This window comes from Herpailurus yagouaroundi, unplaced genomic scaffold, assembly GCF_014898765.1.
Source record: "Herpailurus yagouaroundi ecotype Mexico unplaced genomic scaffold, PumYag 308, whole genome shotgun sequence".
Taxonomy (NCBI): domain Eukaryota; kingdom Metazoa; phylum Chordata; class Mammalia; order Carnivora; family Felidae; genus Herpailurus; species Herpailurus yagouaroundi.
In genome coordinates, this window is record NW_024412525.1 from 6,147,316 (window position 1) to 6,162,253 (window position 14,938).

The 14,938-nt window shown below is 39.7% G+C and overlaps 1 protein-coding gene across 1 annotated transcript in view; it reads right to left on the bottom strand.

The window, feature by feature from the left end:
- Nucleotides 1-659: 659 nt before the first annotated feature.
- Nucleotides 660-14,938, bottom strand: part of NUCKS1 (nuclear casein kinase and cyclin dependent kinase substrate 1) — a 29,861-nt gene continuing 15,582 nt past the window's right edge. The window contains exons 2-7 of the mRNA XM_040462226.1: nt 13,677-13,726; nt 11,955-12,060; nt 9,430-9,485; nt 7,332-7,484; nt 6,404-6,553; nt 660-4,516 (exon numbers count right to left, since the gene is read on the bottom strand). Of these exons, the coding sequence (XP_040318160.1) occupies nt 4,317-4,516; nt 6,404-6,553; nt 7,332-7,484; nt 9,430-9,485; nt 11,955-12,060; nt 13,677-13,726 (715 nt within the window). The 3' untranslated portion in view covers nt 660-4,316. The remainder of the gene's footprint in view (nt 4,517-6,403; nt 6,554-7,331; nt 7,485-9,429; nt 9,486-11,954; nt 12,061-13,676; nt 13,727-14,938) is intronic.

A 14,938-nucleotide genomic window follows, 5' to 3' on the forward strand; every position in this document is an offset into this window, starting at 1 on the left:
AGACATATACAAACACACACTCTCACACACACCCACACAATACTTCAGGGGTTTTTATACATGTTATTTAGGGCATAAGCTGAGTACTCTACCCCTACACCCCATTGAAAAAGGAACAACGAAAAAAACCACCCCAATTTTACCCTCCCCCCATAATCTAGAAAACCCTCCCTTCACCCCTGATGTACAAAGTGTATGCACAATGGTGGCATTCCACCAGCCACACAAAGCATGCTCAAACAGATGTCACCCGCTCACGCACTCCATTGGCATGGCAACAGGCAGGTTTACGGGACTCTTCCCAATAGTGGTTAATACACAGTCAGCACCACTGTGAATTTTGTGAATTAGGCTTTGAAAAAAAGTGTTAACTTAGCGATTTGGGATTCAGAAAGTCATTTTGTATCAAGTTCAGCCCAAGACGAGGGGAAAATAGGTTGCAGACTAAAACTTTGCTATAGGTAGCCTGATGTCCCAATATTCAAACTAACTCCCTTTTCAAATAAACCCAGCTCTATGAACACAGAAAAAGACAAATTTTCTAACCTCGAGAGCATACGGCTTGTTTTATTCTCCCCCTCCCTTGGCGGGGAACATTTATTACTTGTTCCTCTTAAGTATCTGTCTGAATGCCATTAAAGGCCAGAGGCCAGGTTCTGTCCTTCCCAAATGCCTAAGGTGACAGTTTCTTCACAGTGCAGCTACTGGCGATGCAGGAACAGAAAGAACTATTCAAATCAAAACTCCCACTCTTTAGAACAACAATGGCCACATGATCTTTTATAAAGCTTTCCCTGTTGCTCCTGGTAGATTCTGTTCTTGCCTTACTACTACTCTCAAAGCATCTCCTAAACTGGTTTAGAGAAAAGCAGTTCCTTCTTCCAACCAGTACCCTTAAAATCCACCTGTTACTTGAATGTTCCTGGATAAAAGAAGAAAAGTTAAAAAAAAAAAAAAAAAAAAAAAAAAGCTCAAGTTCAGTCTGGCTGACCATTTCCACAAGTGTCAAAAACTCTACTGGATCATAACCTCAGATTCCACTCTTCATTAGCTACTTGTAAGAAAATGCTATTTCAACCAGTGCCAAGAGTAAGTACTGAAGACTGAAATGGGGCAAACCAGGTACTGTGAAAAACAAACAAACAAACAAACAAACAATCAGTATCCAAGCTCCCTTGTGGGAAATCGGATTAAGTCTTCCACTGTTACCTCCCTAAAGGAGGACACACCCACTCATTTCACTTCATGGACTCCACCGGCAGTGGGGATATGAAAGGGAGAGAGGTTTCAAAAAGCAGGACAAATCTACCATCACCGAAACTCAAGTGTCATCTCTGGGCCCGCTCCATTGATTCCAATCTGAGGTGGGGAGGGATGAAAACGTCACGGGTTTAAGAAGATGGAAGCCGCCCATTTCTAGCTGTGTCTGTCGGGGAGGGAAGTCTGGAAATTAAGGGTCTTAAGAACTAGAATGTAGTGTCAGCACAGCTGCCGAAATCCATGCTCCAGAGGTAAACCTAACAGAGCGAACAGAATCCAGGTAATGGCAAACAAGCACCTTCCAAGTGTACGTCCCACTTCCTGAGCACTGCAAACGAGACCCTGAACGACGCCACGGCCACTTCGCCACAGGCGCGCTGGAGGGAAACACAGGGGGTTAGTCAAGGGTGGTGCCAACGGCCAGTCACTAACAGCTTCTACCTTGTCCTGACATCGCCATCAAACCTGACTATTGAGCACCTGTTTCCAGTTGAGCCACCAACAGTCGTCCTCCTATACGCATGCATGATTTGAAGGGAGGACTGGAGCGTTTTCAAATCATCGATAAAAAGCGGAGAGAACAAAGGTCATTCAGAGCCTGTCTCACTTGGGGACACAGATCCTTTTGTCTAGTCCATTAGAAATATAGAAGACATTTTCAATCTCATCAATTAATTTTTAAAAAAGGGATCCCAACCAAATGCACAAAATAACCTAGAAGTCAGGATTACCTCTAAAGAATGAGCGTATATCACAGAGATGTTAGTGCAGATTAATATATAAAGAGACTGTGTTACATAAAATACAGAGGCTAAAGTTTTAAAAGACCCCCCCCCCCGCACCCCAATCTTCACGAAACATAACCTAAGAAAAGTCCAAATGTTACTAGGAATGTAGGACTTAAAGTTATAAACCCCTAAAAACAGAAGTGCATGGTGGAAACACTGATAGGTCTGTTACTGTATGAACACAAACCTTCTTGTTAAAATTGGCTACCTGAACAAACCCACTAAACCAAATAGAATAATCTTTAACACCCTCATTACAAAGTTCACAACTATAAAGTTAACCATCGTGGAAGGTAATAATCCAACCGCTACTTAGGTTCAAGTTTTGCATTTTTGGCCAAGTACTAAAATCTCCAAATCCATTCTTTAACACACGCAGTGCCCGGCAGTGAAATGACTCTGCCACTGGGCGCTATTTTAAAAAGTCACAGAGGAAGGATAGTCCTTAAAGTGTCTTAAAAATCAGAGTAAAAATATTCCTTAAATAACCTTTTGTCCTAGGAACATCTGCAAGAAAGCCACGTCGTCTGAGAGAAAAACATGCTCTAACTTAAAAGATAGAAGGAAAACCGCATAGGATATATCGAAGCAGCAAACCTAGATAAGAAGGCAGAGGTTAAACCTCAACCATGTTTTCAACTTAGTAGCACACTAAGACCCCTAAACCTTGCTCCCTTTAGCTCATGGTATCAGGATGCAGAGGATCCAACCTACGGACCCCTGTCCTGACTGCTTTCATAAGGCATGTAAAGTCTATTCTCGGTGCACACAGGCCTCCTAAACACATGGTTTCTCTAGCCCTGAGCCCCTTCCACTTTGGCTTTACGCAAAAGGGGCACCAGCAGAAAGACAAAAGCAAATCAAAGAGTGTGGGAGCAGCATTTAACAGACTCCCAATCAAGCAGGGAATATGAAGTGAAGAAAGGAGCCAGGAGAAATCAGAGCTGGCAGGCTCTCGGGTGGGTAAGCAGTGGTACCCCACATAGTAGCGGGAAGCCCAGAGATGCGCTTCATGTGTCTGCGGAGAAATGGGAAGGCAGGTGTATGAAGAGAAAAATGTTCTTTCCCCAAATAAAAACAGAGCATGGTTCATGGGATCTGAATGCACACTTACGGCATAAAAGAATTTCAATTTTCGGTTTTCATAAAGGAAAAATCTCAAGTCTCTGTGATTGAGTTTCACATTAATTGGTACTTTATTTGCTTAAAACCTAAACATTGTCAGTTAAGAAGAAATCCACTCTGGTGTATAGATCTTGCCATTTAAATTCTAGGTTTGTTTTTGTTTTTTGTGGGTTTTTTTGATCCTTGGTAAAATTTTATCCAAGAAACAGAATAGATACATATATATTTAAAAACATGAACCACTAGAGAATGAAATAGGAAATCAAGAGTGACTTAAGTTTTGGTGGCCCTTGTGTTTTTTTGTTTGCTTTTTTTTTTTTTTTTTTAAAGTTCCTGAAAGACTGTAGCAGGGTAAAAGGATCACTGGCTCCCGGTCTCTTTGAGATAACAGGTGACGGAATTAAACAAAACAAAATAAAACAAAACAAAACAAACCCACCCCCTCACACAAGGTCAGGTGACCCCATTCCCTGCCCTGCTCCCTCGGTAAAAAATATGAATACTTTTAGTAACAATTCAGAATTCAGCATTCAGCTTTATCTCCTACCTGCCCCATCAGTGGAAGTGTAACATCATGATTTTTTGTAGACATCTATACTTGTGTATATAGACATATAAACTTGTATTAGATGACAACTGATTTTTTTAAGTCCAGGTAGAGAAAGAAGCAATCATTTTTAACTAAACCCCTTCTATGTTTTTTGATTAGGGTTCAACTTGCTACCGTTTAGCAAAAAGCAAAATTTCCATAGCGTTCACCTCAAATCTTATTGCTTTACAACTGTGGTATACCTTCCATTAAAAATAAAAAGATGAAGCAGTCAATCCAGTGATTACTTTGACATGGCTTTCATTGGGAAGGGGTGGGAAAGAGGGGTGACGGCAAAGAAAAGACCAAAAGACAAAAAAGTAAATTAAACATACAATGGTTTTCTTGGAAAAAAGAGAGAGAGAGAGAGAGAGAGAAAGACAGAGAATGTTATTTTCAAGAAAAGGGAAAAAGCATTGAAAGCCCATGAGTCAAGCCATAGCCAAAACCATGTTCTATCTTAAGTAAGTTTTTTTTCCCCCTTTTTCTTTTTTCTTTTTTTTTTTTCTCTTTTTTTTTTTAATAAAATCTCTCCCCAAACCATCATCACTTTTTTAATCCTCCCCAGACTGGGCTTCATCTTCAGACCCTTCATCCCCAGATTTCTCAGGTGGAGGGCTGGCAGAGGGTTTCTTTTCTGGAGGGCTTTCTGGTTCCTCGTCTTCTTCTTTGGGAGAAGGAGTCTTTTCCTTTGATGCCTTGGAAGCTGTGGGGCGACCCACCTTCCCTTTGCCTTTCACAGGGCTTGGAGTCACTGAAAAGAAAACAAATACCAATTTGGGGAAGGGAAGAGAAGAGAAGAAAAGGTCTTTAATAAAAATCAGCCATAAACAAAACTAGAAGAATAAAATCTATCAAGACAACATCCTAACTGACTAAAAAAAATCGAGGTGGGCACTGGTTCCCAATCACTTTTGCCAACACCGTGGTGTTATGTTTGCAGTAATGTTTCTAATAAAGAAACAGGATGCTACAGAAACTGCACACTATACTTAGTGGTTTGTGAAATGAAAAGTTGTTTCTGATAAAGGTTTTGTTTAAAAAGTGGGTCGGGGGGCGCCTGGGTGGCACAGTCGGTTAAGCGTCCGACTTCAGCCAGGTCACGATCTCGCGGTCCGTGAGTTCGAGCCCTGCGTCAGGCTCTGGGCTGATGGCTCAGAGTCTGGAGCCTGTTTCCGATTCTGTGTCTCTCTCTCTCTGCCCCTCCCCCGTTCATGCTCTGTCTCTCTCTGTCCCAAAAAATAAACATTGAAAAAAAAAAAATTAAAAAAAAAAAATAAAAAGTGGGTCGGGGCTGGGCATCTGACTCTCGATTTCAGCTCGGGTTGTGATCCCCGGGTTGTAGGATGGATGGAGCCTTGAACTGAGCTCCATGCTGAGCAAGGAGCCTACTTTAAGATTTTCTCTCTCTCTCTCTCCCTCTGCCCCTCTCCCCTGCTTGTGCACTCTCTCTCAAATTAAAAAAAAAGGGGGGGAGGTCAAGAAGAATGGATACAACAATGTGAGTGGAAACTAAAGCCATCAAATTCTTAAAAAAATTTTCTAAGGATGTATCATTTATTTTATTATTTTTAAAGAAAAAATTTTAAGTTTTATTTATTTTGCGACAGAGATGTGACCTGAGCCAAAGTTGGCCACTTAACTGACTGAGCCACCCAGGCGCCCCGATTTTAAGTAAATTCTACACCCAAAGTGGGGTTTGAACTCATGACTGAGATAAGAGCCCATGCTCTACCAACTGAGCCAGCCAGGCGCTCTCATCAAATAACATACCTTTTGACAGTTCCAGGATTCCTCTTTTTTTTTTTTTTAAATGTTTATTTATTTTTGAGAGAAAGTGAGTGGAGGAGGGGCATAGAGAGAGGGAGACAGAGAATCCCAAGCAGGCCCACATCGTCAGTGCAGAGCCCCACATGGGGCTCGAACTCACAAACCGTGGGATCATGACCTGAGCATCCTGATTCAAAACTGAGATGGATGCTTAACCAACTGAGCCACCCACGTGCCCCAGACCGTTCCACAATTCCTAATGGTAAGAAGTGGTTAAGTGAAAAAAATGTAAAAATCACCAGTTCTATTTGCCAGAAAAAACAAAGCAAATTGAACTTTGAGTTAAATAACAAAGTAGCTATGAAAGGGGAATATCTGGCAGAAACCACAAGGGCTCAAAGAAACCGAATCCACGTTGCCAAGTGTGGTTTCGTTAGGCTAGCACAAAGGACCGCGCACGGATCAGAACAGAGAACTGAAATAGGATTACAGGTGTGCATTTTCACAATTTCAAGTCTTTACTAGCTGCTGGGATTGTGATGTCGGTGAGGAAAAAGAGCAGGAACAGCTATCCTGATGCAACGTTTCCAGCACTGTGCCTGACACGAACAGGTGGCCGCCAAAACTTGCCACGGAAGGCAGGAGCTGAAGAACAGGGCTGAGCCGCCAGACTCTTGCAGGGGCTAGAGTCTTATTAATAATCAAATAAGGGATACTTCCAACTGTGGAAGACGGTCCTTTCAGAATTCCTTCATTCTTGTTAGGCATGTGGCCACTGCCAACCCCTAATGAAGAATTTCTGTAGAGAAAAGTGTATTGGTTCTTGAAACTTTTCAAAGCGGTAATTTAATTTCACTTCTGCACCACTCACCTGTAGCCTTTAGCCTGGGTTTGGGCATTTTCTTTTCTTTTCTCTCAGGTTTGGACTTCTTAACCATCTTTTTGTTTTTCTTTTTTGAACTGCCATAGTCACTATCATCATCATCTTCCATGAGGAAATCTTCATCGCTGCCGGAATCTTCTGAGAGGAAAGAAGAATTTCAACGTCCAGCTTAACGTACACATCCTTCCAAGTGAACAAAGGGAGACCGTGCTAGGCACGAATGGAGGACGGGATCTGGGAAATAAACACTCTCGGATTCTGCCGGCAGCTGTGCTACCCATTTGGCTGGAGTCGTCGTCAGCCCCACGTGTACAGCGGGCTTAGCCCGCACACGCAGGTGACGCCACTGACTTGTTTGAAGAGTCGGTTGAGAACGGGAACAGATACCATTTAATCTGAATAAAAACCGCAGCCACCAAATAACTTTTGGTAGTTCCATCACCCCCCTGTAGTACTGGGGAGACCGGGGAAATGAAACGGCACCAGTTGGGTGTGTGCTGGTCCAACCATGAACCAATGAAACAAGAAAGCTAAACACAAAGCAAAAATACACAGAATCAATAAAGCTGAGTCATGTGTGAAGCATCTAGATTCTGCTATGAACGCTTTTGCTGGGGGACGAGGTCTACCCCTTCCACTCCCAGGCCAAAACGCCAATCCTAATCACAACACCCACCGTGTAACTACTGTTCTAACAAGCTCTCATTCAGTATTTGAGTTCAAACGATGGACATCATAATCAAAGAGAGTCTGTGAACCTCAAAAGTATCAGCAGGTATGAGAAACAGTCATCTCTTCTAACAGCGAGGATCTAATTTAAGGGACCGGCTGCCATGTTTAGTATCCACGACAACCCAGAAGCCATCGAGGTCACAAAGTACAGTCATGACCAAAGTAACAAGCCAAGCCTACATACTCTCTTGGAACGGTGCCTCGTCTTCCTCTTCTTGTTCTTCTTCGCTGCCCACGTCCTCCATGAGCATCTCTCTCTGTTTGGAAGCTGCTTTAGAGGCTGCCTGCCGTTGCTGGCGCACATTTTTATGATCTTCTTTTTCATCTTCACTGTCCTCTGTAATACCGAAGTTATAATGCAACAATCGAAGAGTTGTGCATTTATCTGACAGCTGACCAGAAAAGCCAGCATGAGCTATATAACCTTCAGCTTTATTTCACTCAAAAAGGGTAAATTCTATCCCTAAAAACTCCTACAAAATATACAAAAGAGGAGCTAAAATTCAAAGCACGAACTTGAAAAATATCACGTACTCATTAGTACATAGAAAATAACTTAGGAGGGGCACCTGGGTGGCTCAGTTGGTTGAGCATCTGACTTCAGCTAAGGTCATGATTTCGTGGTTCATGAGTTCGAGCCTCACGTCAGGCTCTGTGCCAACAGCTTACAGCCTAGAGCCCGCTTCAGATTCTGGGTCTCCCTCTCTCTTGGCCCCTCCCCTGCTTGTACTCTCTCTCCCTCTCAAAAATAAATATACATTAAAAAAAAGAAAAAGAAAAGAACTGAAGCATGTAGTTTTAAGTAACAATAAAGCTGAATTTAGGTGTGAACATCTACTTTAAACTCGTATCATTGTGTTGCCCTAAAATTATCAATTACATTTCAATCTATGTTCAGTTTTTATTTTTATTTAAAAAAAATTTTTTTAATGTTTATTTATTCTTGAGAGAGAGAGAGTGAGAGAAGAGAGAGAGAGAGGGAGAGAGAGACAGACTGAGCGTGAGCAGGGGAGGGGCAGAGAGTGGGAGAAACAGAATCCGAAGCAGGCTCCAGGCTCTGAGCGGTCAGCACAGAGCCCGACGCGGGGCTCGAACTCACAGGCCGCGAGATCATGACCTGAGCCGAAGTCAGACGCTCAACCGACTGAGCCACCCAGGTGCCCCTATGTTCACAGTTTTTAGAAACTAAAGTTAGAAAAATATTTTCTTTTTTTTTAAGGTTTATACATTTTTCAGAGACAGAGAGAAAAAGCATGAGTGGGGGAGGGGCAGAGAGAGACACACACACAAAGAATGTGAAGCAAGCTCCAGGCCCTGAGCTGTCAGCACAGAGCCCCACACAGGGCTCGAACTCATAAACTGCGAGATCATGACCTGAGCCAAAGTCAGACGCCCAACGGACTGAGCCACCGAGGCACCCCAGAAAAATATTTTTAAATAGAAGAGGGGAAGACTCCCAAGGATAATTATTCTAAGATACAAAACCTATTTCTTTTCAACTTAGGCAGTCAGATAACACACTTGGAAAGGAACGAAAGCCAATAGCTCAGTGGAGTGCATGCAGTGGGACTGTCGGCCCTCCACGTATTAGCCAACAGCAATCCTATTTAGAGGGACATCCAGGAAAGCAAAAGCATGGGAATGTAGGTCAAAACTAAAGTGGTTGGGGGCAGTATAGAATAAACCCTCAGTTCTTAGGAGAGTTAAATTTGGAAAAATAACAGCAAGTAATCAGGATCTTACGTTGTATTTGGCCACGGGGTCTCTATTAATTCTTTCAAGTTAAAACTCTTACCCCAACAGCCTGCTCTGTGGCTACCGTTTCAAAGGACTACTTCCCGAGCTAAAGTAAGGGCAAAACTATCTTCTGTCTGCTCTTCACTCTAGAGTTCCTCGCCACACGCCTTAGATCTGTCACTTCCTATTATACACACTCTTTAAAATCTATTCAGTTTGATGGCTGTTATTTGTTTATGCAAATAGTTTTCAGTGTTGATTATGCATTAGAATAATCTGTAAATATTTTTAAAAAACAAAGCCCCAATGTCCCACCGTGACCTACTGCATCAGAAATCCTGGGTGGATTTCTGTAATAAGCGTGTTTAAAAAACCCTCACGGCAACTGCAATAAGTCACCAGCACTGAGCTCTTCAAAGATGCAAACCTCTTTGTCATGTCAGTATTTATGACAGCGCCTGGCATTATTATAAAACTGCTATTAAAATGTCCAGTGAATAAAGACATCAGTCAATCCACCTACTACACTAAAAATTGTTTCCTACCTGCTGAGTGAGAATCATCCTTCTTGGTCTTCACATCTTTTTCTTCGGAGTCCTCACTGTAAAGGGAAGCAGGGAGAAAGTTTAAAAGTCTTAGGTCAAAATCTAAGTGAGCACACATCTCTGGTATCTCCGACAGGGGAAGAACTTGAAGAATACCTCTTTTATGGATGAAATATTCAAAGAACATTTAATAATAAAAAATTCTCTGTTGTCAGAGGCAAAGTATAAAAATACTAAAAATAAATTACACCATGTATGAATGGCGGGAAAGTAGGCAAATAAATTTGGATGGCACCAAATATAGGCACAAAAAACCCCTAAAACACAATTATTTAAGGAAACTGGAGTGCAGTTGTGTAAATTACAATATCCCTAAAAAATTATCTAAAACAAAATGAAAATAAATCAACTATCTCCGTAGATTTTTCTTGCCTCCAATATTTCTATACATCAGAAACATCAACACACAGATCTGCCCTGTATCATGGAGAGAATAAGAGCACTCAAATCACCGCAAAGTAAAATAAGAAAAAAGTGCTTCAAGGTTCCAAGGAAAGTTATATAAAACAATTTAAGTCACAAAGATGCACGTTTTATGTCCTCAAAAATCTTAATTCAGGAATCTGGGTTCTCGTGTCCTGTCTTTGTCATTAATCAGTTGTATGGTCTCAGGCAAATCACTTGGTACTCAGTCTTCAGTGCTCTGACTTTATGACTCTATGAGAAATTCTGACAAACAAAAAAAGAAAACACCCAACATAAAAACTGCCTTCACAGCTTTTTCAAACAGCAGGTCTTGTAAATCTCTTCTGGTATTTCCTATGATCTAGACCACACTCAAATGACAAACTACCAAACTCAAGATTCCCGAAAAAAAGAGAAAAACCAACCCTATTTCTTTACTAAGCAATGTGATTCAAGATACACCGTAATGCCGAAACCTGAGACCATTCTGTATGTTTTTATGCAAAGTAAGCATTTAATTCACAAGTTACAATAACAAAGAACTATAGTTTTCTCTAGTTCTTTTATTATTGGGTTTATAGAGACCATTAATCCTGGAGTCCCATTACAATAAAGTCAAGTGAAAGCCGAACTTTTACAAGTAGAGATCAATAGAAAACTCAAGACAACAATGGTCTGAGGGAATAAACTTTACAAGGCACTTAGTAGAAATGGCAATAAAAACTGTATCTCCACCATTCCTGACACTTAGGAAAGAAATAAAACCAAGCAATTAGAACAAGGGAAAGTTTAGGCTAGCTATTAATTGTATCGATGAGACACTATAGAACAGGTTGCAGGCCACAAAGAAATCCATTCCTAAGAGAAATATAAAAAATGAACATAATGGAAGAGAATCTAAGTTGGGCTGCTACAGAAAACTGGATTAAAGATATACTACAAAACTATGGAAGACTTGTCTCCCCACAGCACAGTGTTGTCTTATTTTTCCTCAAAACCACACTTCTGAAATTTTCCAGTAAAGAAAATACTGGAGGTAAATATTGTCATTTCTACAAATTTAGCATTCTGTGAATTCAGAACGGAAAGACTTTTGTGTGGGGCTTTATTTTACAAGACTTTAGTATCTGAAGGTAAATACCTTAGAAGAACTGACGAGAAAGACTGTATTTCTTTGAACTGCTCTGACGTAATATATTTGGAAGCAGTACAGCCCAATGGTGAGAACATGGTCTTTGGAGGCCAACAGACATGGTTCCAAAACCTGCTGGTCCATTTGCTGGATAACCTTGGATAAATCACTGACCCTGTCTCTAAGCTAGCAGTACCTTAATACAGGTGTTGTGAGAATTAAATGATAATGAATATAAATTATAAATTAGCACATAAGAGAGACTGGCAAAGAATCATCCACGGTAGCGATCACCATTATCGCCATCACCACCGTCATTAAGGTCTTAAAATTATGCTACATGGAGTATGATGAGAGTGTGTAGGTCTGTGACAGCAGAGGCAAAAATTACAATATCCTGGTCTCAGAAGGCAAGTATAGTTAAAATCACAACTCCTCTACTGCCCCACAAATGAGGAAATTATCTGAACAAAGGAGGATTATAGACAGCAAACCTCAGCAATCTATACAAGTGAAGATTCTATAAGCTTTAGTTATGATTCTGCCAGTGATGTGTGACTCAACGGGAAAGGCCACTCATTCTTTGCTATCACTACAATGAAAATGTCAATACTAACCTTAGGTAACAAATTACATACTTAAACAATCTTTCTGCTTATGTTCAGAGGTTTGAGGTAGAACAAAAGCATTCTTGGAGATCACCTTGGATTCTAGGTTGAGTCTAAGTAAGCCTCATGACCTTAAAGAGGCTAACCCCTAGACTCAAGAAGCACTGCCTGAGATAATAAGAAATATGCAAAACAATATTAAGTAGACAATAAGCACTTTCCCAAAGTAAATGGAGATTCCACCAATTTAGAGATCAGAGACCACCCTCAAGGCCAAGTGGGAACAGGGTAAGCAGGAACAGATTAACAATGCCTCTTACCTATCTTCCTGTGAATTCTTTCCAGATCGCCTCTTATTTTTAGCTTCTCGGGGAGATGACCGAATTTTCTTAGCTGGAGGCCCTGAATCTCTTCCATAATCTTCATCTAAACAGAGCATTTTTCAAATTCAAATATTATGATTTTTACATGTATAAATTACCACTATTTATGGAGATAAGTATCTCTAATGCTATTTACACGGTGAGGGGGCAGTAGGATTTCCCACAAAATTTTTTTTTTTTTAAATTTTTCAGTGTTTATTTTTGAGAGAGAGAGAGAGAGAGAGAGAGAGAGAGAGAGAGACACAGCGTGCATGAGGTAGGGACAGAGAGAGAGAGGAGACACAGAATTCGAAGTGGGCTCCAGGCTCTTGAGTTGTCAGCACAGAGCCTGGTGCAGAGTTCGAACCGACAAAACCATGAGATCATAACCTGAGCCCAAGTTGGCCGCTTAACCGACTGAGCCACCCTGGCGCCCCTCAATTTTCTTTCATTTTTAAAAAATAAATTCTTTCCTATATCAGTCCCTTCTAATCTCATGTGTGTATTTTAATATACCCATACATAGCCAAGTATCTCTTATCATTTTATATCCTACCCTTTTAATTTCTTAAAGATATTCCCATGTTTCAACATCTTCATATTTACTTGAAAACCATTACAGTAATAAATACAAGCATTCCAGAATGTAAAGACCCCCACAATTCTATAATCCTAACACAATTACTGTTATCAAGTAGATTACTTTTGAACTGAAGTATTAAATGGAGCATACTCTGACACTTGAGGAAAGTACTTCCAATTTCAAAAGTCCTATAGAACTTAAGAAAATTAACCAATCTTAAAAATGGGTTATGTTTACTATACCATTTTATATAATAGTGGAGATCTGGAAGTACTCAGGAGCTTCAGCAATTATTAAATGGATGGATACATTATAAATTCCATTATGGAATATCACACAACCATTAATAGTAATTTCTCAAATAACTTTTCATAATAGGAGAAAGATACACACAAATAGGAGTAGGAGAGAACCCAAAATTCTATAGCAAGACTTCCAACTATGTTTTTAAAAGGAAAGACAGACACAGGCTTTTTTTGCAAAAGGTTAAAATGGCCATTTGCCAGCTAAGGGGCCTTGAATAAGATCCCTCCCTCAGTTTCCTTATCTGTAAAATGGAAACAATAATAGTATATTCCATTTTAATAGGATTGCTCTACTAAGGATTAAATGAATACATGCAAATATTTAGCAGCATTTAATAAATGTTAGAATTACTTCTGGGAGGTTGGATTGTACGTTATTACTCTTTTTCACATTTCTGCATCTTCTAAGTTTTCCCAAAGTACACACATTGTCTTTATAAAGTGAAATTCGATTTAAAAAAGGCAGAAAGAATAGCAAATGCGTCTGGAAAATAATGAGATTAAGGACATATTGTAAGAAAACATTACTGCGTGTTGAAGCTGACTCCAAAACCAGTTAAGAAAAAAGTTATCCAAGTATTTATTATCAATGATCTACTAAGGAAAAGTAAAAATCCATGCAAGTTCAACTTCTGTTTTGGGTGACACAAATCCCGACATAATTTACATATAGTTTAAAAATAAAAAAAGATAAAACTTATTCTAAAAGCATGATAAAACAGTACACTGAGTTAGCAATTCTTTCAATATTAGTTGGTCCAACTTACAATTTATTGAAATCACGAAACTTACCAGCATCATCAGATTCCTGAAACTGTGAATAATCAACCACCTTTCTATTTCTGTAGAAAGAAGAGACTCTAATGAAGATCATTCTCCTAAGATATCAGAACACTTGTTTCTGTTTAAAAACAAAATTAGAACTCACTCTGTGAAACCATTCGACAAGCCCCACCTCCGTCAAAAAGCTTTTCCATGTTGTTATGAAAAGTGTAGTTCGGAAGTATTTAAAACTACAATTCTCCGACTGCTCATCTCAGTGATAGCTCAAATACTACTCTTTCCCACAAAACCTCCCACTTCCCAAACACACATGACACAGCAAAATGAGCCAAACTACCATATTATTCATTACACAGAGGTGTCACATGTGCATCAACAAAAACCGTAAATATTTTTTACACTTTTATGCTTACTGATATGTACACATACACGTGTATACCTGATAAAGTTATTACTGAGTTTTTTTCAAGGCAAAGTGATTTTTAAATATAATGGTTAATGTTATAACATACAAATTATGACGACAGTATATTAAGCCTTACAAAGAAGAAAAAAATGATTGATCCATTCAAAAGAAGCTTTTTCTTAAAGGGTCTGTAACTAAGAAAAATACGAGCGAAAGTCACAAATTTATGTACCTACTTGACTCAATGACTTTAAGCACTTCCTACTAGGTAAGGCATCTTTAACATCTTGAACAAATCTTTAATTTCCATCTTTCTACTTCATACTTTAAACGCTTAAAATTCCTCCTTTAGAGATATATAGAAAAACCTCCATGTTGGTATCGCTTTCAAAAGAGCCTTATAGGTACTGTACTAAATGGGATACTGAATATGTGAACCAAAAGAATTAAAAGAAAAATGCCACCAACTACATTTAAACCTGAGCAGAGGAATATTCCTGATTTTATAGATTAAGACACCATTTATATCCAAAGACAGGATGTGCAGTATTCAAGCACACGTACAGTTTATATAAAATATGCAAATATGGAAGGTGGAGGGCTGGATGGATTCTGAAGACATGTTTGGGGCTTAGATAGGGAAGAAAGCATAGCCATACCCTTGGCTTTGGACAAGAAAGATAGGCTCTAAAGGAATTGCCTTCTGTTTTTCTTTAGTCTACCAGCAATGAATTATCTTCTCACTGTACTGCCTCTGTAAGTCAAAATGCAAAACTTTAAAGCATGCTCCAAATGTTTTGTTACAAGCAGCTGGGTTTATATATAAAGGATTCCATTGTAATAGGAAAGCTAATTTCAAAAATAT